General features: G+C 48.6%; 1 protein-coding gene across 1 annotated transcript in view; it reads left to right on the top strand.

Annotated features, from left to right (window-relative positions):
* ITGAL (integrin subunit alpha L) overlaps nucleotides 1-26,317 on the top strand; it is a 39,980-nt gene that overhangs the window by 9,911 nt on the left and 3,752 nt on the right. Inside the window, exons 10-28 of the mRNA XM_060120147.1 lie at nucleotides 3,050-3,123; nucleotides 3,205-3,337; nucleotides 7,733-7,884; nucleotides 8,220-8,357; nucleotides 8,753-8,950; nucleotides 9,094-9,224; nucleotides 10,969-11,129; nucleotides 11,235-11,386; nucleotides 13,210-13,299; nucleotides 15,673-15,729; nucleotides 15,825-15,895; nucleotides 16,224-16,365; nucleotides 18,052-18,162; nucleotides 18,569-18,648; nucleotides 18,775-18,861; nucleotides 20,396-20,471; nucleotides 25,342-25,455; nucleotides 25,695-25,751; nucleotides 25,847-25,945. Of these exons, the coding sequence (XP_059976130.1) occupies nucleotides 3,050-3,123; nucleotides 3,205-3,337; nucleotides 7,733-7,884; nucleotides 8,220-8,357; nucleotides 8,753-8,950; nucleotides 9,094-9,224; nucleotides 10,969-11,129; nucleotides 11,235-11,386; nucleotides 13,210-13,299; nucleotides 15,673-15,729; nucleotides 15,825-15,895; nucleotides 16,224-16,365; nucleotides 18,052-18,162; nucleotides 18,569-18,648; nucleotides 18,775-18,861; nucleotides 20,396-20,471; nucleotides 25,342-25,455; nucleotides 25,695-25,751; nucleotides 25,847-25,945 (2,123 nt within the window). The remainder of the gene's footprint in view (nucleotides 1-3,049; nucleotides 3,124-3,204; nucleotides 3,338-7,732; nucleotides 7,885-8,219; nucleotides 8,358-8,752; nucleotides 8,951-9,093; nucleotides 9,225-10,968; nucleotides 11,130-11,234; nucleotides 11,387-13,209; nucleotides 13,300-15,672; nucleotides 15,730-15,824; nucleotides 15,896-16,223; nucleotides 16,366-18,051; nucleotides 18,163-18,568; nucleotides 18,649-18,774; nucleotides 18,862-20,395; nucleotides 20,472-25,341; nucleotides 25,456-25,694; nucleotides 25,752-25,846; nucleotides 25,946-26,317) is intronic.

The raw sequence follows: 26,317 nt of genomic DNA, 5'->3' as shown, positions 1-26,317 counted from the left end.
GCAGGGGCCAAGTGCAAGGAGCCCACAGGCCCTCTCCTTTGGCCCAGAATAAGAGAAGGTTTGATTGTAGTCGCCAGATGGAGGACTGCCTATGGGAGAGTATTTTCCCAGGTAGCTTAGTCTGCTGAAAGGTACCTGATTCCCCCAGGAAGCCCCTTCACTAGGACACAGCCTTGGTGTTCAGTTCACTTGAAGAGGCAATGGATTATATTTAATGGGACCAGGCAGATCTGCTCAAGAATTCACTCTGCTTGTGCTATGTGACCTCAGCCAGGTCACTTTCCCTCTCCGAGCCTCATCGTTCTCTGTTAAAGGGGGATAGTGATACCAGTCTCAGAGGGTTGTAAGGTTTAACTGCTGTATTCATTTCGTAGGGCTGCTGTAACAAAGTACCAAAAACTAGGTGGCTTAAAGCAAGAGAAATGAAAAAAATAAAATAAAATAAAAAAGCAAGAGAAATGTGTTGTCTTGCAGTTCTGGAAGCTAGAAGTCAGAAATCAAAGGTTTGACAGGGCCATGCTCCTTGTGATGGTTTCGGAGAGAATCCTTCCCTGCCTCTTCTAACTTCTGGTGTTTGCTAACAGTCCTTGGTGTTCCTTGACTTGTAGCTGCATCACTCTGGTCGCCTGGCCGTCTTCTCCCTGTGTGTTTACCCATCATCTTCTCTCTGTGTCTGTCCCTCTGTGTCCAAATTGCCCCTTTTAATAAGGACACCAGTCAGATTGGATCAGGGCCCACCCTAATGACCTCATTTTAACTTGATTACCTCTGAAAAGACCCTATTTCCAAATAAGGTCACATTCTGAAGTACTAGGGGTTAGGACTTAGACATCTTTTCTTCAGGGAACACAATTCAAGGCCTAATGACTGCTTAGCAAAGTGCTTGGTACCTTGTAGACACTTGATAAATCATAGCTCTTATCCTCTATCCTTCCCTGCCCTTACTCATCCTTCAGATCGTAGTTTAGATGTCATTCCCTCTGATAAGTTCTCGCTGATCCCAAGTCTGGGTTCCCATGTGCTGCTTTAACCACTGTACATTCCCTCTCACAGCCCCTGTGACATACATTGTATTAGAACTCTCTATTAGGGGACTTCCCTGGTGGTCCAGTGGTTAAGAATCCGCCTTCCAATGCAGGGGACGCGGTTTCGATCCCTGGTCAGGGAACTAAGATCCCACATGCTGCGGGGCACCTAAGCCCGAGCTTGGAAGATCCCACATGCCACAGCTAAGACCTGACGCAGTCAAAAAAAAAAAAAGAGCTCTCTATTAGATGTCTGTCTCCCACACTAAACTGAGAGGTTTAGTGACAAGTATTGTGCCTGCTTTCCCACCCCTGTATCCCTGACACCAAATACTTAGTGACTCTAAATGTTTCTTCAGTGAATGAACAAATCTTCATAATAATTGCTACGGTTCTTGAAAGCTTACAGGTAACAGGCACTTTATCTATATCATTGAATCCGTTCTTCTCAGTATCCTTGCAAGGCTGGTGGTATTATTTTCATTTTATTTATTCATGCTGGCAACAACCATGGAGCAGGCACTGTGACTCAGACTCTCAGGGATATTGTCAACATAGAACTCATATTCAGGTTGGATAAAGAAAGACAGTAAACAAACAGGATGATTCAAGATTGTGGTAAGTGCTATAAAGAAAATGAGTAAAGTGATGACAGATTTAATTGGAAGAAGCCACTTTAAATAAGCTTTTCAAGGAAGGCCTTTCTGAGATGCAATTTTTTTTGGCCACGCTGCGCAGCTTGTGGGATCTCAGTTCCCTGACCAGGGATTGAACCTGAGCCAGCAGTGAAAGCCCAGAATCCTAACCACTAGACCACCAGGGAAATCCCATGAGGTGCTTTTTTTTAAAGTGAGGTAAAATTCACTGAGATAACTTTTGAGCTGAGGCATGAAAGATGAGAATCAGACAGCCATGGGAGAAGTGTGGGCAAAGGGCATTATAGTCAGAGAGAAGATCAAGTGCAAAGGCTAGGAGATGGGGCAGGGCTCAGTGTGCTGGAGGAACAGGAAAAAAGGTCAGTGTAATAGCAGTGTGGGGAGTAAGGGAGACAGAAGTTTGGAGAGGAAAGCAGGGGCCTCCCAGCTCCTCATGAGTTTGGATTTTAGTCTTCAGACCAATGAGAAGTTATGAAGGGTTTTAAGAAAGGGAAAGATGAGGTCTGATGTACATTTTTAAAAAAGAGTACACAACTTGCTCTGTTAAAAATGGCATAGAAAGAGGAAGAATGAAGTCAAAGGGGCTTCCCTGGCGGTCCAGTGGTTAGGACTCTGCACTTCCACTGTAGCGGGCACGGGTTTGATCCCTGGTCAGGGAACTAATAACCCATGTGCTGTGTAGCACGGCCAAAAAAATAATAAATTTAATTAAAAAAAAAAGAAAAGAATGAAGTCAAAGAGACCAAATTAGCAAGCTCCTGCCTTAGTCAGGCACAAGAGGAGGATGGCTTGGGCCAGTGTGGCAGTGATACAGACGATTCACAGAAGTGGGCAGATGTGTTTTGTAGGTAGAACTATCATGATTTGGTCATATGTTGGAGGTAGAATGGAGGGAAAAGGGAAGAATCAAGGTTGTTTCCGGCGCTTTTAGCGTGAGTCACTAGGTGGGTGTGGGGTGCTATTCATTGAAGAGGGGAAGCCTGAGTAGGAGCAGAAATCAGGAGCTGCCTCTTAGACGAGCTGAGTCGGGGAAGGGAATAGCCACACCTGGGGCGCGTGGAGAGTCACGGGAGACTCAGGGCATAAGTTGCTTCCCCGTCTAACGCTAAGGTTCATGCTCTTGGGAAGTCCCTGGCAGTCCAGTTGTTAGGACTTGGCACTCTCGCTGCCAGGGCCCCGGGTTCGATCCCTGGTCGGGGAACTAAAATCCCATAAGCTGCACAGAGCTGCCAAAAACAAAAAAAAGTTCATGCTCTTTCTACCTTGCCTACGGATAGATGCTGTGTTTTTTTCCTCAGTCCTTTCTTGAGCATCACTGTTTTCACTGCTCCTTGAGTCTCGGCTCATTCTCCCTACCTCGGCCCTCAGGCACAAGCAAACAGGACCTGACATCCTTCAACATGGAGCTGTCCTCCAGCGGGATCAGTGCGGATCTCATCAGGGTGAGTGGCGGGCCGGACACTACCGGCTGAGGGATGTGGTGGGAACGCAGCTGACCCGCACTCATCTCCCTCCCTGGGCAGGGCCATGGCATTGTAGGGGCCGCTGGAGCCAAGGACTGGGCTGGGGGCTTTCTCGATCTGAAGACAGACCTGCGGGGTGATACATTTGTTGGGAATGAACCACTGACACCAGAAGTGAGGGCAGGATATTTGGGTGAGTACTTCTCTTTTCTGCTGGGTTCTTTCAGCTTTGGGGAACCAGGGAGTCACTCAGATTGACTTTCAAAATAATAATGAAAGCAATTAAGCAACAATGTGAACAAACTCAGTTTAAATATGGTTATAATAGTCTTCATTTTCCCCTTACTAACCCTTCACCTGTGTATTAATCATGTTTTTATTTTCTGTACCTTATGATGCTTTGACATCTTGTGGCCTTGCTAACCCTGGAGAGACTGCTTCTCCCAGGGCCAGCTAATTCCTACAGGTAGGAAACAACTTGCCTGGGAGCAGGCCTTCCATAGGCCAACTGGCCAATCCAGATACTGCATCCCAACCACGCTTTTATCTAACTTTCACACACCAGGCCAGTATCCACCCTGACGTAAATCTCCCCAGGCCCAGGTACTAGATAACTGAAGACCACCTCTATAGCCCAGAACCTGCCAACATTATTCAAACCGTCCAGTCCTAAGCTTGCTCCAACTTGCCTTGCCTCCCTCATTCCTTCCCACCGAAACTGCAGTAACGGCTCTGGGCCATTCTCCCCTTGCTCCTTCCACCCTGGGGCTTCTCCCATCTGGCCCTGCATGGCCTGCTATGGCGCCTGCTTTGGGGAGCTGTGAGTGATAAACTTTTTTCAATGGCAGTGACTTCTCTGTGTTGTTACTCAGTTATACCTATAAATTAAATCCCGAGTCCATTTTAAAACAACCTGCCTCATCGGTGGAAGGACCAGCCCCTCCTCCGTGAGGCTTCATCCCCTTGAATTGTCCAGGAACTCCAGGGTTGATTCAGTCTCAAGAGTTCTCAGATACCAAGCACAGAGGAAATGAGGCTGGTCAATCTACAACTGCTGTTGCTTCTCTCTGCCTCGTGGTGTCTTGTCCTGCGCAGTCCTGGGGATGCTGTCCATCCAAGCCGATGCCAGTCTCAGGAGCAGAATGGCCTCACCCTTGCGCTTGGGGTTATAGCTCTTCTAGTTCACATTCAAAGAGTCAGCCTGTCTCAAGGCACGAACTGACTCCAAGAGCCCTGGGATAGGAGTGCTTCCAGGTTCTACCTCCTCATAGATCTAGAACCACCACCCTCCACCCTGCCTCACCCATGACCCTTGGCTGGGGGTGGGCTCAGTACACAAAGATTATTATTAAACTTTCAAAACACAAGATCTTATTAAATGCTTTCCTCGGGAAAATGGGTGCTATTCATCGTGCATCTACCCTTACCCTTCTAAGGGAGACTGCCTTCTGATTTTTTTCCTTGTTTTCCTTTTCTTTTTCTTTACTGAGCAAGTATTATGTGCCAGGCACTGTTCTAAGTGCATGGCACATATTAACTTATTTTTATCTCATTTTATCCTCCCAACAACCCTGTAAGTAGGTATTTTTATCATCTCTATTTTACAGATGAAGAAACTGAGCCCAGGAGACTTTAAATAACTTCCCCCAGGGTCACAGACTAGTAGGTGGAACCCAGGTAGTCCAGCCCCAAATCTGTGCTTAGTAACCACTGCACTTACACTGCAGCACCTACACTACTGCCTTCAACGTAGTTTTCTGTTCTTCAGTATCAGTTGGCCCTCTGCAGCTGCGGGTTCCACGTTTACGATCCATGGTTGGTTGAATCCCCAGATTTGGAAGCCAGGGATACCAAGGGCCAATTGTGGGACTTTGAGCGTCTGTGGTGGATTTTGGTATCAGGGCAGGTCCTGGAACCAATCCCCTGCGGATATGTAGAGATGATGACTGTACTGCAAAATAGCTGGCAAATTTGCTCACTGAATAAGAAGAAATAACCCAAAGCTGAATCTCTAGTTAGGCACCCATACCACTATATACACACACACAGATGTATGTGTGTGTTGTGTACATGTAGAAGTAAATATAATCTTGATTGCCTACTATGCTACTATCATTCAGATCTTAGTTTAGATCTCACTAACATGGTGCTAAGCATTTTACATCCACGGTCTTATTTAATCCTCAAAACTCCCCTATAAGGTTGGTATTGTCCCAGTTTTTTTTTTTTAGACGAGAAGACTGAGGCTCAGACACATGAAGTAATTTACTCAAGATTACGCAGCCAGGAAGAAGTAATACTCGGATTAAAACCTTGTCTCTCTGATTTCAAAGGGCAATTTCTTAACCCTTGTACTTCAGGAATATACATGAAGAAACAGGAGAGTGATTCAGCCTCTTCATCCTTCCTCTCATGGGCTATAGAGTCTTGGACATCTGTTTTGCTCATTCACTTTCAACTGCTCTGAGCAAAGAAGGTCATGTGGAGGAGGGATAAATTGGGAGATTGGGACCGACATATACACACTACCATACATAAAATAGGTAACGAATAAAAACCTATTGTATAGCACAGGGAACTCTACTCAGTACTCTGTAATGACCTATATGGGAAAAGAATCTAAAAAAGTGGATATATGTATATGTATAACTGATTCATTTTGCTGTACAGTACAAACTAACCTAACATTGCAAATCAACTGTACTCCAATAAAAATTAATTCAAAAAAAATAAACAAAAAGGTCAAATTGGGTCAATGAGTCATCTTCAGAGCATTCCTGCGAGGTGGCTCCTGGCTCCCACCCAATCCCTGGTCCAATTTCCTGCAGCATTTCCTCCAGCGTTTCATCAGTGTAGGAACAGAGGGCAGGGAACCTCAACCACAGGAGTTGTGAAGTATGTAGATAACCTCAGTGATATCTTGAAGCAGAGATGTTTTCAAGTCTCCTGCTTTTTTTTTTTCTTGAGGTATAGTAGATTTACAATAACATATTTGTTTCAGGTGTACAAGATAGTGGTTCAAAAGTTTTATATATTATGCTCCATTTATAGTTATTATAAAATATTGGCTATATTCTCTGTGCTGTACAATCACCACTCCTTATGGGTTTTTTATTTAATTAATTAATTTCTGGCTGCGTTGGGTCTTCGTTGCTGCGCATGGGCTTTCTCTAGTTGCGGCGAGCGGGGTCTACTCTTCATTGTGGTGTGCGGGCTTCTCATTGCGGTGGCTTCCCTTGTTGCAGAGCATGGGCTCCAGGTGCACAGGCTCCAGGTGCACAGGCTCAGTAGTTGTGGCATGTGGGCTCAGTAGTTGTGGTGCATGGGCTTAGTTACTCCTCAGCATGTGGGATCTTCCTGGACCAGGGCTCGAACCCGTCCGTGTTGCCTACATTGGCAGGCGGATTCTTAACCACCGCGCCACCAGGGAAGTCCACCACTCCTCATGTTTAAATTTCAGTATTTTTATTAGGCTGTGTCTCCATGCTGACTGAGTTGTACTACCTTACCAAACTTTTCCATTGAAACGTATCTTTAATCTTTTCTACCAAATTTTTCTGCAAAAATTTTCACACTTTGAGAAAAGTTAATAGTACAATGAATATCCATATACCCTTCACCTAGATTTATCAGTTGTTAACATTTGCCATATTTGCTTATCTCTCTTTATATATATATACACATATATATGTAAAGAATAACATACGTATGTATATATTATTTTATCAGTAAGGATTCTCCAGAGAAACAAAGCCCATAGGATATATCTATATGTATATCTGTATCTGTATCTCTATATAGATACATAATTCTTTTTCTCTCTTTTCCTATCTATCTACCTAGGTAGCTAGCTATCATCTATAAAGAGATTGGTTTTAAGAAGTTGGGTCATGCAATGTAGGGGCTGCCAAGTCTGAAACAGGGCAGGCTGGCAGTCTTGAGGCATCTGCTGCTTTATTTTTAATCTTCGTGCAAACTTTGCCTTCTTCTTACTAATATATTCAATTTCATTTTACTCTTTAAAAAGAAGGTAGTCTCGGGCCTCCCTGGTGGCGCAAGTGGTTGAGAGTCCGCCTGCCGATGCAGGGGATACGGGTTCGTGCCCCGGTCTGGGAGGATCCCATATGCCGCGGAGCGGCTGGGCCCGTGAGCCATGGCCGCTGGGCCTGCGCATCCGGAGCCTGCGCGTCCGGAGCCTGTGCTCCGCAACGGGGGAGGCCACAACAGTGAGAGGCCCGCATACCGCAAAAAAAAAAAAAAAAAAAAAAAAAGAAGGTAGTCTCCTTTATAAACCCTTAGGTGAACTGAGCCTCAGGAAGATGTTTACCCTTCAGTACGCGGCTGCTTCGTCCTGCGCATGCGTGTTGTCCACAGTTCGAGAAATGCAGTCTTGGACCCTGACGGCAGGATTTGTACTCCTCGGAGCACATGGCTGCTCTTCTCGGGAGAAGGTCTTCTGGCCGTCTCCATGCATCTTTGCTGCTAACCCAGCTCCCCACCGTCTCTGCCGCCTTTTCCCCTGGGTTTTACCTTCGTTCAGCAGCCATTGTGTTCCTAACTCCAAGCCCCGCGCTCGCTCTCTCCTCAGGCTACACGGTGACCTGGCTGCCCTCCCGACGGACCACGTCGCTGCTGGCAGCTGGAGCCCCCCGATACCAGCACGTGGGGCGGGTGTTGCTGTTCCAAGAGCCAAAGGGCGGAGAACCTTGGAGCCAAATCCAGAAAATAGATGGGATCCAGGTGAGCGTGATTGCAGGGGCGTCCGCCCAAGAGGGGGTTGGAGTGACACTAGTTATGCTTCCTGCTGTCTTCCGAACATGCATCCACTTGCTGAGCATACGCCCTGTGCCGAGCACTGTCACATTTGTTCCCCTGCAAAGCCTCTGAGGTTAGCCTTGTCATCCCCACTTGCCAACTTAAGATCCCCACTCGTCTGAATTCATACGGGCTCTAAGTGGGATCCAGGACTTGGACCTTCATTTGAAGGCTTAGAGTAGGATGGATATGGTGCACTTGATGGGGAGGGAGGTGTCCTGCTCTAGGTTTCTTCCTCAAACGTCTTCCTCTCCCTGCAGGTTGGCTCTTATTTTGGTGGCGAGCTGTGTGGCGTTGACATGGACCAAGATGGGGAGACAGAGCTGCTGCTGGTTGGAGCCCCCCTGTTCTATGGCGAGCAGAGAGGAGGCCGGGTGTTCATCTACCAGAGAAAAAAGGTGGGGACCAGGACAATGCATGGAGAATGTGGGAGAAGGAGACTTCCGTGCCTTCTCAGGTCTCAGTTATTCTGAAAGCCTTTCCCTGCCTGATCCTGTGTTAATCAGACCTTTAGAACAACGACAAACAATAGCAAATATGTGGAGGTGGGTAAAATGTGTGCAAGGCCCAGTGCCAAACTTTTTATATATAGGATACCTCGTTTGATTCTCATAATCACCTTCTGGGATACTATGAGCTTTATTTTATAAATGGGAACGTCGCAGCTCAGCAAGGTTGGGCAACTTTCCAAAGGCACAAAGTCACACAGATAACAAAGGTGGGGAATTCCCTGGCAGTCCAGTGGTTAGTGCTGAGTGACTGAGCTGGGACCTGTCGCCTTGCTGCTTCCTAGCTGGGGTTCGACATGGTCTCAGAGCTGCACGGGGATCCTGGCTACCCCCTTGGGCGATTTGGAGCAGTCATCGCTGCCCTGACGGACATCAATGGGGATGAGCTGACGGACGTGGCCGTGGGAGCCCCTCTGGAAGAACAGGGGGCTGTGTACATCTTCAATGGGCAGCAAGCGGGGCTGAGCCCCTGGCCCAGTCAGGTGAGGTACCCCGCCTGCCAGTCAGAACCCATTCCCAGGCACCTGGCAGCCACCAAGCCCCAACCCCACTCCTCAGCCCGACTCTTCCCGCCCTTCCGCCTGTCCTCTCCCCAGCTTAGCATGAATTTCTCTCTTGGTCTCAGCGGATAGAAGGGACCCGGATGCTCCCAGGAATTCGATGGTTTGGACGCTCCATCCATGGGGTGAAGGACCTTGGCGGGGACGGCCTGGTAGATGTGGCTGTAGGGGCTGAGAGCCAGGTGATCATGCTGAGGTAAGATGGGACTCCTGAGTCCTACCTGGGGATGATTTCAGTCCTCATCCTTTCAGCAGTTACGATGTACTAGGCATCGTGCTAAATGCTTATTGACATGGGCGCATTTGGTCCTCGGCTCAACCCCGTGAAGTTTGGTTTTCCTTTTGCATGGCTTTGTGTCTGGCTCCAGGTTAAACAGCTGCTATTCAGTGACAGACTGGGATTTGAACCCAGGCCTATCTAACACTAAAACCTCCTAGAGAGACGAGGGATGTCTTTAGAACCTGGTGACCTGGATTCAAGTCGAAGCTCTGCCGTTGACTTCTTGGGTGATCTTACCCCAGTCACTTCGCTTCTCAAGACCTCAGTTTCTTCATCTTTGAAATGGTGATGGCATTTCCTGCCTGACCCAGATCTTAGAGTCACTGGAAGACTCATGTAACATCATCTAGTGACTAGATACTGTCTTCAATATGGAACAAGGCATTGGCTACAGTGTATATGTGGGGAAACATATAATAAAGAAGTAAAACAAATAAATAGATCATTACAATTGTGATAAGTGCCATGAGGGGCATGAACAGGGTTCTGTGAGACAGAATAGCAGGGGAGACTACTATAGACTGGGTGGCCAAGAAAGACCTTTCTGAGGAACTGGGACTTGAAAGATGAGAAAGAGCCAGGCTTGCAGAAATCTGGGGTAAGAGCTTTCTATGTCGAAATCCCAGGAGGTGCCAAGGCGGTAAGGCAGGCCAAAGTGTGACTTGTTCAAGGCACGGAAATAGGATCAGTGTGGTAGGAGGTGAGACTGGAGAGGAGGGACTTCCCTGGTGGTCCAGTGGGTAAGACTCTGTGCTCCCAATGCAGGGGGCCCGGGTTCAGTCCCTGGAGGGGAACTAGATCCCACAAGCCGCAGCTAAAGATACCCCCGCATGTGGCACCAAAGATCCCACGTGCCACAACTAAGAAGCAGCGCAGCCAAAAAAAAAAAAAGACTGGAGAGGCAGGTGGTATGGCACAGACAGTGAAAAGTTTAGATTTTATTCTGAATACGATGGGACATCCTTGAAAGGTTACTGGCATGGAAGCTCAATATCTTTGTTCCCTGACCAGGGATCGAACCTGGGCCATCGGCAATGAAAGCTTGGAGACCTAACCACTAGACCACCAGGGAATTCCCTGACTTTTCTTTTTATAAATTTATTCATTCATTCATTCATTCATTTTTATTTTTAGCTGCGTTGTGTCTTCGTTGCTGCGTGCCAGCTGTCTTTAGTTGTGACGAGCGGAGGCTACTCTTCGTTGAGGCACACGGGCTTCTCATTGCAGTGGCTTCTCTTGTTGCGGAGCACAGGCTCTAGGCATGCGGGCTCAGTAGTTGTGGCACGTGGGCTCAGTAGTTGTGGCACACGGGCCTAGTTGCTCCGCAGCATGTGGGATCTTCCCAGACCAGGGCTCGAACCCGTGTCCCCTGCATTGGCAGACGGATTCTTAACCACTGCACCACCAGGGAAGTCCCGACTTCCCTTTTTAAAAGCTCATTCTTCTGTGTGAGAAATGGGTCAGAAGGCTGCTAGGAAGAATTATCATTATGGGGAGCCCTAATGAATTATCATTATTATTTTTGTTGCAAAGAGGCAGTGACATTGAGGTCTGCTTTAGGGAAGGGGAGTCCTCTGGACTCTGCTAGCTGGAGCCCCAGGTCTGGCTGGGGATGGCAGTTGAGGCCGAGGGAGAGCGTTGGTTGTTTCCTTCCCTGAAGCTCCCGGCCTGTGGTGGATATCATCACAACCATGTCCTTCTCCCCGGCCGAGATCCCAGTGCATGAAGTCGAGTGCTCGTATTCCACCAGCGACAAGAAGAAGGAAGGCGTTAACATCACAGTCTGTTTCCAGGTCAAGTCTCTCATCTCCCAGTTCAAAGGTCAGTGCTGTCTTCCTGCTTCCCAGCGCAGCTGCCTGCCCCAAATCCAGGCTCATGGCCCCAGGATCCGCCATCATTCAACTCTTGCCTTTCCACCCTGCCCAGGGCACCTGGTTGCCAACCTCACTTACACTCTGCAGCTGGATGGCCATCGGACCAGAAGCCGGGGGTTGTTCCCAGAAGGGAAACATGAGCTCAACAGGAACACAGCTGTCACCTCAGTCAAGTCCTGCACTGGGTTCTGGTTCCACTTCCCGGTAAGGAGCCAGCAAGGCTGCTCAGGGGAGGGAAGGGGTGGACGAGCTGACCGCAGCGGGAGGCAGCCCCAGTGCCAGGCTCGGCTCCATCGCTGTCCAGCACAGGTCACAGGTCACCTTGATCTCCTGGTCCTACCGTTTCCTCTTCTGTATCACAGTAGTAACAATACCTTCAGCATATTTTCTTCTAGTCCTTAATCCACATCCATAGGCGTTTTAAACATGATTACAATTGTAAAGTGCTTACCATTTTTTCCCTACTCTTTTCACGCATCATATATTAATGCTGCAGCTCAGCTTTCAGATTATTTTTAATGGCCACAGAATATTCGGTCCTATGGAATATTCAGGCACGGTGGTGTGTCACTATTTGCCAGGTACATGTGGTCACTTATTATTATTATTATTATTATTATTATTATTAAAATATTTATTTATTTATTTGGCTGCACCAGGTCTTAGTTGCGGCACTCGGTATCTTCGTTTGCCGTGTGGGTGTTTTATTATTAACATCCATCCCAGGGCTTCCCTGGTGGTGCATGGTTAAGAATCCACCTGCCAATGCAGGGGACATGGGTTCGAGCCCTGGTCCAGGAAGATCCCACATGCCGCGGAGCAACTACTGAGCCCGAGTGCCACAACTGCTGAAGCCCGAGTGCCTAGAGCCTGTGCTCTGCAACAAGAGAAGCCACCGCAATGAGAAGCCCACGCACCACACAAAGAGTAGCCCCCCGCTCGCCACACCTAGAGAAAGCCTGCACGCAGCCACGGGGACCCAACGCAGCCAGAAATAAATAAATAAATGTATTTTTAAAAAATCCATCCCAGAAAGAAGTTTTTAAAGTTCTTTTTAGTTTAGATAACTGCCAAAATACCCAAATTCCGTTTGCTTATACCTGTTCTGTATGAAATAAGATTGATACTAAATTTTATTCTGGCCTCAAATATTTCATAAGAGACTGAATATGTGATTGGTGTACTCAGTATAAGATTTTGAAGTTTGTTTTCAAGTTTTTATTATGGGGAATTTCAGACATACAAAAGTAGAAAAAGAGTTTAATGAACCGCCAAACAGCCATCACCCATTTTCAACAATTATCAGCTCACGATCTCATTTCATTCAGAGACTCTCTGCCTCCTCACACCCGTAACCCGCATTACAAGATTTGGAAATATTAAACATAAATTTGCCAGAGAAGAGGCACTGTGACGTGATGGAAAGACTTTAGACTTGGGAGTTGGACAGGTCTGGGTTCACTTCCTAGTTCTAGTCCTTAGGAAAATTGTGTCACCTTTTTACACCTCACTTTCCTCATCTCTAATGTGGGGGTAATAATGCCTACCTCTTCGAATTGGGGGAAACTTTAGGTGAGGACAAAAAGTCCTCCAAAGTGAGCGTCTCCAAAGTGTCCGGCGCTGGTAATAACATAAAAGACTGAGACCCACCCCTCTTCTCAAGGAACTGGGATATTCTACTTATTCTAGAGTATTCTTTTCTTGTGCAAACTTTGATAATGGTTGCCTAGAGAAGTTTGACAGAGATTCAGGGACTTCTGTTAGGACTCAGTGGGGAAAAGTGCCATGGTTGATGACTGATGTCTGCCTTGGGATTGGGGCTGAGGGATGAGCACTCGTACTGAGAAGCAAGCTGGGCATATTATAAACACCTGATGTATAGTAAACATATTTCCCCTCCTGGTAAGGTCTCAGACAACTAGCTACTGGAATTTCATCCTTTATAAAGTATGGACAAGTTGTGCCTTTAATTGGAAGTGTGGTAAAGGTTAAACTCATGACATAGGGTGTATTCTTATTGCCCTCAGGTGTGCACTCAAGACCTCATCTCTCCCATCAATGTCTCCCTAAATTACTCTCTCTGGGAGGAAGAAGGGACACCGAGGGACCAAAGGGCGGTAAGAAGAGATCAGCTGGAGAAACTGATAAGAAATAAGGGAGAATAGAAATTCAATTTAGCAGGACTGTATTACATTGGCTTCAAACAATAGAAACGAAATATGCTTACTTAAGCAGAAAGGAGTCTATGGGAGTTTGTATTTAAGAGAAATTTGGAAAACTGGGATTGGGAAGATGGAGGACCAGGGTGGGTGGAGGCTCTGGGGGCTCTCAAGAGGAAGAAATAATGGATGGACTGCCCAGGGCACGGCCCCTTCCGTGCGTCCCTCTGTGCATCAGCTTCAGACCTCATTAGGCTTCTAACCTGGGGCGAATACTAACAGATGCAAATTACAGACAGAGAACACCAGAAAGCCTAGGACCGTCGCTTATCTGTGGAAGGACAGGGTATCTTAGCTAGCCTTCTCACCCAAGGGTGTTCCGTTGAGGGCAGGTAGTTCCCTCAAAGCCTAATTGGGGTGCCCTTGTTACGTAAAAGAAGAGAAAAACACTCTCTATCCTAGTTTCCTGGATCACACGCTCCCTACCCAGTGCCAAAAGCCTAATTTCCTCTTCTGAAATCCTTGACACTCAGCTGGTGGTTTGGCTTCTGTCGTAAGGCAGCAGGGTCTGATGGAAAGAACCTGGGCCTGGAAGCCTGAAGATGTAGATTTTTTTTTTCTAGCCCTGAAGATGTAGATTTTTTTTTTTTCTGGCACAAGCAGGTCTGTATTTCTTTGGGACTGTTTCTGCATCTCTGAAATGAGTCGCAACGTTCTGAGGCCCCTTTCGGAGCCAGAGCATGGTGACTGATAAGCACACTCCTTCTTGTGGTTTTTGGCAGCTTGCACTGAGTGCCCTGCCCCGCAACCTGCCACCCACTCAGGATGTATAGGGACAACCAGCAGTTTCTCCCATTGGCACTAATTTAAAAAAAAAAAAAAAAAAGTCAAACTGTGTGGTGCAGCAACTCAGGCTTAAAAAGAGACCTGGGAATTCCCTGGTGGTCCAGTGGTTAGGACTCCAAGCTTCCACTACAAGGGGCATGAATTCGATCCCTGTATGGGGAGCTAAGATCCCGCAAGGTGTGTCGCCCGGCCAAAAAATAATAATAATAATAAACCAATTAAAGGCTAATTTAAAAAAAGAAAGAGAGAGACCTGAGGTCACAGTTGTCAAAAAGTCTTCCTGGGGGAAGTGTCACTGGTTCCAGATCTCGCAGAATGAGTAGATTTTGGGTAGGTTGAGAGAGGAGGCACGATTTTAAGTTTGGGGGAAATGGGGAGGTGGGATTAGCGTCTGGCAGGACAACTGAGCAAGACAGAGGCCCGGGATGCCCCTTTAGGGACAGGCTGTGGTCTGATGGGTGGTGGGAAATCTGTGTGGGAATGTTGGGGTGGCTGCGAGCAGTCAGCAGGAGCTGCCCGGAGCCCCACCCTTAGGGGAGGGTCTGGAGGCTGCTTGGCAGATGGCCTGGAAGTGGAGGAGGCTGGAGTCTCTCGAGAACATACAGTTGATCACCCATAAAACAATCCTGTGTCACCATTACCCTCAACTGCCTAATATGGCTTGCAAGGCCGGGGGGAATCTGGACCCTGCTTCCCCCTCCTGCCCCTCCTGACACGCGGCACTCCTGCCAGTCTGAGCATCTTCCTGCTCCTTACACAGGCACAATCTCTCTTGCCTTGGCCTTCCCGTAAACTGTTCTTTCTTCGTCTCTTTCCATTCTCTTCACCTGGCTCCCTCCTTCTCACCCTGTGGATTTCAGTTGAGATGCCATCCCTTCAGGAAGCTTCCCTGATCTCCAAGCGTAGGATAGGATCCCCTTCTACATCCTCTAAACATACCCTGTACTTGTCCCATCCTCACACTTGAGGATGCCGGGCCGTTTCTCCCACCAGCCTGGGAGGACGGGCAGTGTGTCTGTTTTGATCTCTGGTTGGGAGGGGTCTGGCCCAGAGCAGAAATTCTGCAAATGTTGAAAAAACTGGCCTTGATCTGATAAGAGATGGAGAGCTGGGGTTCACAGAGGAGAACCACAGGAGGAGCTAGTCCCAGGCAGGTGAGTCTAGAGGCTGTGCGGCCAGGTGTTGCTCCCAGCAGAGGCTGGGAGAACCTGGGGGAGCTGCTCGGTCAAGGCCCAGATCTCGTGGCCAGGACAGGAAGTGGACACCCTGAGCCTCCCTCAAGGAACTGCCACCAGAGGAGTGTGGCACAGACAGCCTTGGGCTGAGTCGGGAGGTTGGGGCCTGCCCCGGGAAGGCGTTGGCTCCTGAGAGGGCCCTGACCACAGCCAGCCCAGCTGAGCACCAAGCTCTGAGCCCCTCCAGCTCTCCTCCATCAGTTCTGCTGCCTCAACTATTCTCCCCTGTCTCCCTCTCCTCCGTGCTCAGCAGGGCAAGGACATCCAGCCCATCCTGAGACCCTCACCACACTCGGAGACCAAGGAGGTAAGAGGGGAAGAGAGGCAGACAGAGAGACCAAGGTCCAGTCCTCCTGGGTGTGGGGATCTGAGCCTCCTGGTCCTTTCTTCTTGGCCTTTCAGATCCCTTTTGAGAAGAACTGCGGAGAGGACAAGAAGTGTGAGGCTGACCTGGGGCTGACCTCCACTGCAAGGTCTGTAAGGCCTCCTATTTCACTTGATGTTTTCCCGAGGCAGCTCCTGTGTATAGAAAGAACATAGGACTTTAGGTCGGAAGACCCCCACGGTCACTGACTCCGTTTGTCGTCTGGGCCTTTAGTTTCCCGCTCTGAGAAATGCTGGTGCCTTGCAGCTCTCCTATCAGGAATAGATGAGATCGCAAAACTTAAAGCCTGTGCATAGGAGCTTATTTTTGTGTATTTCTTTTTTCTGGCCTACTGGATCCCTCAGTTCTGAAAGTCCCCACCTCTGATCCTGCTTCCTCTGTTAGCCTCCATAACTTTGCCCTGATCCTCCCCCCAGACCCAGAGTCCTGCATCTGACCCCCTCCACCAGCCTCTCTGTGGGGCTGACACTGAGTAACTTGGGAGAAGATGCTTACTGGGTCCACCTCAGCCTGAGCTTCCCTCGAGGACTCTCCTTCCGCAAAGTGGAGACACTCAAGGTGAGCGAGAGGGTGGGGTCTGCCCGCAGACCACGTGCCAGGCTTGTCCTGCCTCTTGGAGCCCCAGGAGGTCAGGACAGCCTGAAGATGTGGGTGGAAGTCTTCGGACCACCTCTGGGTTCTCAGCCTGATGGCCACGCTCGAGCTGTGTGAGCTGAGATACAAGGTTCATCCTCTGTGAGCCTTGGATTCGCGACCAAGAACTGAGGCTGGGGACATCACAGGGTTAGAGGGTCGCATGAAATGGAGAGTGTGACAGAGGCTCATAGACCTGGTGACCAAGAAGGTGTGCACAGGTTCAGGGAGACTGAGCTACCTTCCTCCTAAAGGTGACCAACTTGTCTTTGAGGGATGGCCTGCGTTGTTTTATTATTTTATTTTATTTTTTCTTCTAATTTTATTGGATATAATTGACATACAGCACTGTGTAAGTGGAAGGTGTACAGCATAATGATTTAACTTACATATATCATGAAATGATCATCACAGTAAGTTTAATGCATATGCATCATCTCATACGGATACAAAATTAAAGAAACAGAAAAAACATTTTTGTGTGTGATGAGAACTCCTAGGATTTACTCTCTTGAGCTGGGTTATTTTAAGTACAACTTTTATTTTTTAAATTATTGTTACAAAATCACACAAGCTGTGCAGCGCATGTGATACATGATCACCGCAGAAACTCGGAAATTACAGAGAAGTTTAAAGATGACAAACACCCGTACTTATACAACCCACAATTATGACTTTTAATATTTTGGTGTTTATCCTTCTGTTTATCTATACACATAGGTATAAATTATTGATACATTGTATATTTATTCTCTATTTTAACTAATTGGCATTTTGCTCTCCATATGGTTATTTTTCCTCCATGTTTTTTTTTTAATTTTGAACTTAAAAAAAAAATGTTGAGCCATACAATATTTGTCTTTTTGTGTCTGTCTTACATCACTTAGCATGATGTTCTTCACCCTTAGCGTTATGTTTTTGAGGTTCATCCCTGTGATAGCAGGTATGAATTTCATTCCTTTTTAAGGCTAGTATTCCATCACATGGATATACCACATTTTGCTTATTCATTCATCTGTCGATGGATCCTTGAATTATTCTTATACAGCAACACTAAATGCTTTCTTAAGGGGCATCTAGTAGAGTGATTGAGAACTTGAGATCTGGGGTCAAACAGACCTGTATTTCAAGTTCCTACCAGATCCCTGCCGGGTTACCCAGTTGTGAGACTGGGGGGAAGTCTCTCGACTGCTCTGAGCCTCTATTTCCTTACCTAACTTTCTTCCCAATCTGAACTGAAATCTGTCACTTCCAGACAGTGATGAAGATGAAGGGTTTTGTCCTCTTTAGCCCAGGATCAAGTTTATTTTGTAAATGGTTGCTGAATGTGTGGGTGTAGCAGCATTTTAACTCTCTCCTGTGATTGTACCACGATTCACTGAACCATTCCCACCTCTTTGGATTGTTTGATCACTTCCAGTTTTTCCCTGTGATAAACAGGATTGCAGTGAACATCTTTGTACTGAACCCCTGGCTGAACCCCTGACTCTTCGGCCCCACCTTTCTGCAAATGTGCCCTGGCCGGGGGGAGGGGGCCTGAGGGTTGGTGGCCTCTGGGGAGCCCTTAGCCTTGCCCACTAAAACGCTCCTTCTCTCTCTTCTCACCCCCAGCCCCACAGCCAGATACCTGTGAGCTGCGAGGAGCTTCCTGAGGAGAACAAGCTTCAGAACAGGGCCCTCTCTTGCAACGTGAGCTCTCCCATCTTCAAAGCAGGCAGCTTGGTGAGTGCTTCCAGCCCCCAGGAGTCAAGCAGCCAAGGGGCTGTAAGCTCAGGAGGGGAGGGAGCTCCTGGCTCTGGGGAAGGTGAAGGTGATTGGAGAGGCAGGGCTTATCCCTACCCCAAGAGAATGTGTGCAGAGGTGTCCTGTGTCGTGTTTGAGAGCCTGGACTTTGGAATCAGAGAAACCCAGGGTTAGGTCATTCATTTTGTGACCTTACACACATGACTTAACTACTCAGAACCTCAGTATCCTCATCTCTACAATGGGGATAAAACACCCAGCCCAGGGCTTGAGATAAGCTGTCACTGTGACTGTGGCAGTGGGGGCATGGGGGCTGTGAGGGGCTAAGGTGGCCCCCTGAGGGCCAGGCACCTTCCTTCTTCATTCCCCTCTCCTCCCCTGACAGGTTGACATCCAGGTGATGTTTCATACGCTGCTGAACGGCTCCTGGGGGGACTTTGTCGAGGTGCACGCCAATGTGAGCTGGTGAGCAGGCCCCGAGCAGGCCCCATGCAGGCCCCTGCCAGCATCCCCGCCTGCCCTGGCCTCAGACTGTCACACAGTCCTGGCCAAGCCGTCTCCTAACACTGCCCTCTACCTTGCCCCCTGCAGCAACAATGAGGACTCAGGCCTCCTGGAGGACAACTCGGCCACCACCAGCATCCCAGTCATGTACCCCATCAACATCCTCACCAAGGAGTGAGTCCTGAGCAGCCGTCCCCCGTCTCCTCCCACCTCAGCCTCCCCACCCAGGGCCCCAGCCTTCCTCCCAGGGCTACCCCTCAAAGCCCCCCTCACCTCTTTCTTAGAGCCCCAGGGTGATTAGAACTGATTCTAGCTACAATCTCAGCAGTTTTCAACACTCAGTAGAGTGGAGGCCCTGGAAGAGCTCTGAGTCAGATCAATACTTACTGACAGAAGAAAATGTGACTGAATGCTGACCTGATGTGAGCTTCTGCTCCAGCTGCACTGCGCAGCTGAGGGCTTCCCCTGGAGCTTTCGACACCTCGCGAGGCACCTTGCCTCTCTCTGATTTACTGATGAACAACGAGGCTCAGAGAAGGGAGGAATCTGCCCAGAGTAGTACAGCTAGGAAGTACTGACACCAGGATCTGAACTTAAGTCTGTCTGACTCCAAACTCCAGCCAAGCTCTTGAACATTTCCAGCCGTGCTAGATTCCCTCTTCCCTGGGACCAAGAGTGCCGGAAGAGATAGAGAAGTTTTCACAATGACCCTTGCCCACAGACAGTTTGTGGTCAGGTTGGAGAACCCAAACACACAGAGTGAGTGTCTCAGAATGCTGTGGCAGGAAGGACCCATGGAGATCACTAGTTGGGTTTTCTCATTTACAGAAAAGAGGATGAAGCCAGAAAAGGGAAGTGGCATTTTTAAGTCGGCTCAGTGAGATAAGGGCGGGACCGTGTCTGAGCCAGGGTCCCCGGTGCTTTTGAACATAAATGCCAAACACAATATTGTCTGAGGTGTGATATGAAATTAGAGCCAGGAAAGATGATGTGAGTTGGAGGAGACTTGAAAGGAGTCATGCAGAATAGGGGCTTGAACTGGGGTCTCGAGGATGAGGAGGTTCAGATAAGGGCTAGGAAGGAAGGCAGCCATTCTCATCAGAGAGACTAGCAAAGGGGAAGGCATGGGGGCGGCAAACAGTGGGGCAGATCCAGGGAGCAGGGAGTGGGCAGGCCCAGAAGATGGTAGGTGTTTGTGGGGAGCAGTGGGCAGGCAGGCTCGGAAGCGGGCAGGTCTGGATATGGGGGAGCTTTGGACCTGACCCTTGAGGGCAGCAGGGAGCCATTGATGGATTCGGAGGAGGAGCGTGGCAGGATCAGAGAGTGATATTAGGAAGGTCATTAGACGGATGGGTGGGAGAGTGAGCCAGAGGCTGGTGCACTTCCCGAGGAGATGAGCAGTGGGGACCAAGGACAGTGGAGGCCCCGGTGAGGTGGCGTCTAGTGGGGAGAACACAGCTCCAAAAGCCATCCACTTGTGTTCCAGTCCTTGTCCCCCACTGCAGGACTCTGGGCAAGACTGACCCCTTCAGTGAGCCCTAGTTTCCAAAGGGCAAGGGCAGAGCGATGTCAGGATGATATGAGATCATGCCTGTGCCATCTCTAGCACAGTGGCGGGCAACTCCGAGGCTTCCCCTGGCCCAGGCCCCCCTGGGTGACTGGGTTGCTGTCTTCTCCAGCTTCTTCAGCTGCTCCTCTCTCTCCACAGCCAGGAAAACTCCACGCTCTATATCAGTTTCATCCCCAATGGTCCCAAGATCCACCATGTCAAGCACATCTACCAGGTATGAACCTCAATGTGAAGAGGTCCTTAGAGGTTTCACGTTCAGCCCCATCCTGAAGACCAAGGATGCAGAGACCAACTAGACCCAGTCCCATCCTCAACGGGCCCAGCCCTCCACCTCGTTCTGTGATCCTTACCCTGAAATGCTCCCAGGGGTGCATATTCACCGGCTCCTTTCCAACTCTGGATAAATTATTTCTGGAATCACAGAACTTGAGAGCCAGAAGGGCTCTGAGAGAGAACATAGTTTTGGGGTTGTTGTTGTTTTATTTTATTGAAGTGTAGTTGATTTACAGTGTCGTGGGTTGTTTTTGTTTTTTGAAGTAGAAAGTTCCCATTTATTTTAGGATTCAATTATACAGACATTTGATATCCTAATTGCGTTCTCAGTTAGGTACAGAATCAGATTCATGTTTTCTGGAGAGAACCTAGTTTGGTTTTTTTTTTCTGTACTGTGAGGCTTTTAGGATCTTAGTTCCCCAACCAAGGATCGAACTCGGGCCAGCAGTGAAAGTGCCAAGTCCTAACTACTGGACTGCCAGGGCATTCCTGAGAACCTAGTTTTTATTCAAACATTTAATGAGCTACCATTCTAGTTTAGGTACTTTTCTAGGTGGTGGGGCATCAATAAATAAAACAGGGTCCACGACCACTCACCAAACCCAAGTTCGGAGCCTGGACCTCTATACATGCAAGCCCTGTAATTCACACCCAACCATGAGAGCTTGTAAGACAGGCAGTGTCATTCCCATTTTACAGATGAAAAATCTGAGGCATAGACAGGTCAAGTAACTTGCCCTGGTTACCCAGCTAGTAAGGGGAACAGGTCAGATTCAAGCACTTACTTGTATACAAAATCCATGTGTTTAAGTTAGTGGTCCTCATTTCTCCTGCAATGCTCGGTGCTGTAGTAGAGTCTTCATTATGGGAACTCAGAAGAGGGAGGCCGCCCCCTGAGTCTAAACCTTGAGGCGTCTAGGGCTTTCTTGAGGTAACCTCAGAGAGGAGCAGGCTCTGAACAAGCCAAGAGCATTTTCATTTTACCGTGGGGGAAACTGAGGCCCCAAAGAGGCGCCATCTTCCCCGAGGCTGCACTGAAGTCAGGGCCGACTGGGCAGTAGCCAGCAGGGAAGGACCCCGGGCAGTTCAAGCCCCTTCGGAACAAAGGTGGGAGACATCTCACCTTGACACCTCGATGTCAGGAGAGGAGGGGACTTTGGGAAGGTCAGATGCCCATTTGCATTGAAATAGAACATTCTGAGTGACCAGTGGAGTTGGCTTCCAGTGTCTTTCACTGGGATGGCTCTGGGCTCCCTACGGGGGTCGACCAGGCCAGTCCTTTTACCACCAGAAGAGCGGGAAAGAGTCCGACAAACCCCAACTCTGTCGCTTGCGCTCTGTATGACCTTGGGCCAAGGATTCACCTGTTCATGCCTCAGTTCCCCACTGTGACAAGTGAGGTTTGGGATAAGAACTTCACAGGTGGTCGTGAGGTTTAAATGGGTCACCTGCTTCCTCTAGAGCGCTTGGCGCAGTGCCTGGGGACGTGGAGGTCGCTACAGGGGTGAGGTGGGTGTCGTGCTGCAGCCCTGGCCCTCCCAGCTACTTGGAAACCTTACATTCTTGCCTCACTCGGCCTGGAACCAGCTCAACCCCTAAGCACGCTGTCTCTCTCTCTCTCTCTCCGCCTCTGATTAGTCACCAGAGCTAGATGCCTCCAGCATCTACAGCCATGCATTTGCCTCGCTACTGCCTGGCTTGCCAAGCAGCCACTCTTGCTAAAGACCCTAATGGTCTCCGTTTTAGCTAAACCCAACACGGCATGGGTCATGGGTGATCCTGTCCCTCCTTCCTGAAACTGTCCCATTAGTCAGGCCCTGTTTGCCTCAAGGAGGTCAGCTCTAATAACTAAGGTTTACTGTGGGCTAAACAGGCATGGAAACCCAGTGAGAGCTGGCCAGCTGGGCCACCGGATCTCCTTCCTCGTGGTCTTCTGCTCCCCTGGCTGGTTAGGAACATAGGCTTCAGCCAGACCCGAGATCTTTTTGAAGCTCTGCCACTTAAAGCTGTGTGACCTTAGGCAGCTTACTTAACCTCTCTGAGCCTCGGTAAAACGGGGATAATAACACCTACCTTATGGGGTTGTCAGGAGGCACAAATGAGAAAATGCAATTTAATTTAATTTTTTTTTTTTTTTTTTGGCCATGCACCTGTGCCCTCGACAGTGAAAGCGCAGAGTCCTAACCAATGGACCACCAGGGAATTCCCAGAAAATGCAGTTTAAGAACTTAGCACAGTGCTGACACAAACGGTACCAGTCAACATTGGCTGTTTTTAGCATTGTTATTTTCCCCATCATCCAAGGAAGGTGATAGAACAGAGTGGTTCCAGTCTCTGGAGTCACAGCCTGGGTTAAAATGCCAGCTCTACTATTTGATAGCTTCAGACAAATTAGTGAAGCTCCCTGAGCCTCAGTTCTCTCATCTGTAAAATGGGGATGATAGTACTGCCCACCACATAGGAATATTGAAAGAACTAAATGAGATCATGCATTTAGTGAGACTCAGATGAGGCCTAGCATGCTAAGTGTTCATCAAGCGGGGATTGTTACCACCTACGTGTTCTAACCCTCCGCCCTCTGCTTTATCACCATTGCCATGGCCTCCCAGCAGATTCGGGGCTCTGGGCTTTGCGCTGATTGTTCTGTTGTGTCTGTTTCCACTAGGTGTGTCTCACTTCCAGGGTCAGTGTCCCTCTTCCAAGTGACAACTCTCAATTGTGTCCCTCTTGCTCCTCCAGTGCACCTGTGCCTGCAGCTGGTCACTGATCTCCCCTGGGATGTCTTCCTAGCATCTTTTGTTGTTGTTGTTGTCTTTTAATGGCTTTATTGAGATAGAATTCACATAACAATTTACCCATTTAAAGTGTACAATTCAATGGCTTTTAGTATATTCACAAAGTTGTGCAACCATCACCATATCTAATCTTAGAACATTTTTATTACTCCAAAAAGAAACCCAGTACCTATTTGCAGTCACACCCCCTTCCTCCCTCCCCCAGCACCTGGCAGCCACTACTTTTGTCTCTATAGATTTGCCTATCCTGGACATTACATATAAAAGGAATCATACAACATGTGGTCTTTTGTTACTGGATTCTTTCACTTAGCATAGTATTTTCAGTGTTCATCCATGTTGTAGCATGGGTCAGTATTTCATTCTTTTTTTTTTTTTTTTTTGCGAAATAATATTCCTTTGTAAGACAGGCCATACTTGATTTATCCATTCTTCAGTCTATGGACATTTGGGTTATTTCCATTTTGGGCTATTATGGATAATGCTGCTAAAACATTCCTGTACAGGTTTTTGTGTGGACATATGTTTTGTTTCTCCTGGATATATAACTAGGAGTACAGTTTCTCCTCTTGAAGCTTTGGTCTCAGGATGTTCAAAACCAAATTTATCATCTTCCTGTAAGCCAGCATCTCCTTTGGTTTGCTTAGAATCCTTTAAAAGCACCACCTTTTCCTCAAGCAAAACTTCCAAGTCTGGGTGAATGTCTCCTTCCTCTGTACTTGGTTCCACTGCCTCCTCAGGTCCTGTTGTCTATATCCTCTTCTCTCTTCTGACCTCACTACTGCTCAGACTGAGTTCCTCATCTTCTTGCAGCTGGACTATGGCACAGGCTCCCAACTTCTTTCCATTCCATGCCTGCAGTGGGTGCAACCCCCTGGAGTCATCTTCCCCTTGGCTGCCTTCCAGGACTGCCCATTGCTTAGTCGTTGGTCCCCTGACTTCTGGCCCTCCAGCCTCTGGACACCAGAATCTCATCCCAAGTCTCCTTTACAGTTTTATCTCCTATCTCTCCTTCCCAGGCACCCTACCCTCTGGCCACATCACACTCACCTGGTGCTCTCCTAATTCCCTGCATTTTCTCTTCTCGCTGGCTTCCCCCATCTTTATCTGTTAATCCCCTCTCTACCTTTTACAGCTAAATTCAAATGCTGCCTTTAACATTAGGCCATTTAAATTTAACTTCACTGACACTTTTAAAGTGTCCACAAATGTTTGTTGAATGAATAAATGATAGAACCCCACAAACTGGATATGTATTTCCCTGCTTGACCTCCCTGCAATTCATTGGTGCTACTCCTGTGTCACTTTCTTCTACATTTCTGGGTCTTCCAGCCCTAGCACAGACAGATCTTTTTTATAAAAGGCACTTAGGAAATGCTTTTTTTAAAAAAATCTTGGCTGCACCGCACAGCTTGTGTGATTTCAGTTCCACGACCAGGGATTGAACCCAGGCCACAGCAGTGAAAGCCCAGAATCCTAACCAGTAAGCTACCAGGGAACCCCCAGGAAATGTCTCTTAAATAAATTCAGTGCACTTGCCAAAATATTTTTCCCAAATAATTTTTGCATCTATCCTTGTTAAATGTCCTTCCTTCTTTCACTCATTCAAAAAACTACTTTTGCGAGGCTGGTTATGTGCTGGGTAGTGTGTCAAGGCCGTAGGGAATTGCAGGTGAAATGGGCCACAGCTCCTGCCCTCTCACAGCTCACAGTCTAGGGGGGATAAACGCACACAAGCAGATGCTTTGCCATCTTGCTGGGAAACGAGGGTGCTGTGGGAGAGTCAGCCAAACCTTCAGGGATGATGTTTGAGCAGTACCTTGCAGGATGGGCAAGGGTTAGCCACATGGAGGAAGCAGAGAAGTGCGTGGAACCCATATGCTGTAAGGGTATGGTTGACCATTGCCCGCTGCCTAACGAAGAGCGGGCCCTTGGGTCCCAGCCAAGGAGGATTGGATCTGGGGTGGCCATTGGGGTGGCATTCAGGGCTCTGCAGCCCCTTGTCCTCCGTACCAGGTGAGGATCCAGCCTTCTGTCTATGACCACAATGTGCCCGCCCTGGAGGCCTTGGTTAGGGTACCACAGCCTCACGGTGAGGGGCCCATCATGCACAAGTGGAGCGTGCAGATGGTGAGTGTGGGCCGCGGAGGGAAGGGCGCGCAGGTCTCTGGGGGTGAGCATGACGTGGGGTTGGGGGGAGATGTGTGGGGACAGGAATGAGCAGGATTGAATCTGCCAGGGGCCAGTGGGGGAGAACTGGGATGCAAGGTGGTATCTGAGAGTGGGGAAGAATGCCAGGTCTGGCCTCAAGGGGCTGGCATCCCCTCTCAGCTCTGGACTAACTGAAGACCTCGCCTCATCCTTCCCAGGAGCCTCCTGTCACCTGCCACCGTGAGGATCTGGAGAGTCCATCTGATGTGGCTGAGGTGTGGGCCCGTGACCTCAGAAACTGGGGTGGGGGCTGGCCAGAGGGCAGGTGGGAGGAGACCTCCCTGACCCCCGGCTCTCCTTCTTCCCGCAGCCTTGCTCACTTGGAGCCGAGTTCCGCTGCCCAGTGGTCTTCAGGCAGGAGATCCTCGTCCAAGTGATTGGAACGGTGGAGCTGGTGGGGGAGATCAAGGTAGCTGGCAACAGACTCCAAGTGGTGCTGGGGGGGCCTCGAGGGGTGGAGGCTCTCCCCACAGAGAGCCTCCCTGAATTTTTTGTTCTGTTTTGAGGAAATAGCCCCAACGTTTACACAGTTGCAGATGAAAGAGGACCATGATTTGTTTAAAATTTGAAGGACTGTTTTCAGGGGCCTACAGATAATTCCTAGGTGTTCTTTATAGGAAAAGTGTCCTCCCAACAATGGCAAACGGCACGTTAGAATGCTAATGCTCCAGGAGAGAATGGGGTAGAGATGGCGCACCCACTAGGACCCATTTTCCTCTGCCTCTGCCCCTTGAGTTGCACTGGGGGGCAGAAGTCAGTGGGTTCTGGGTCCTTGTTCCCT

Source organism: Mesoplodon densirostris, chromosome 16, assembly GCF_025265405.1.
Source record: "Mesoplodon densirostris isolate mMesDen1 chromosome 16, mMesDen1 primary haplotype, whole genome shotgun sequence".
NCBI classification, from domain to species: domain Eukaryota; kingdom Metazoa; phylum Chordata; class Mammalia; order Artiodactyla; family Ziphiidae; genus Mesoplodon; species Mesoplodon densirostris.
The sequence above is the reverse complement of the archived record's forward strand: the minus strand, read 5'-3'. Positions and strand labels throughout refer to the sequence as shown.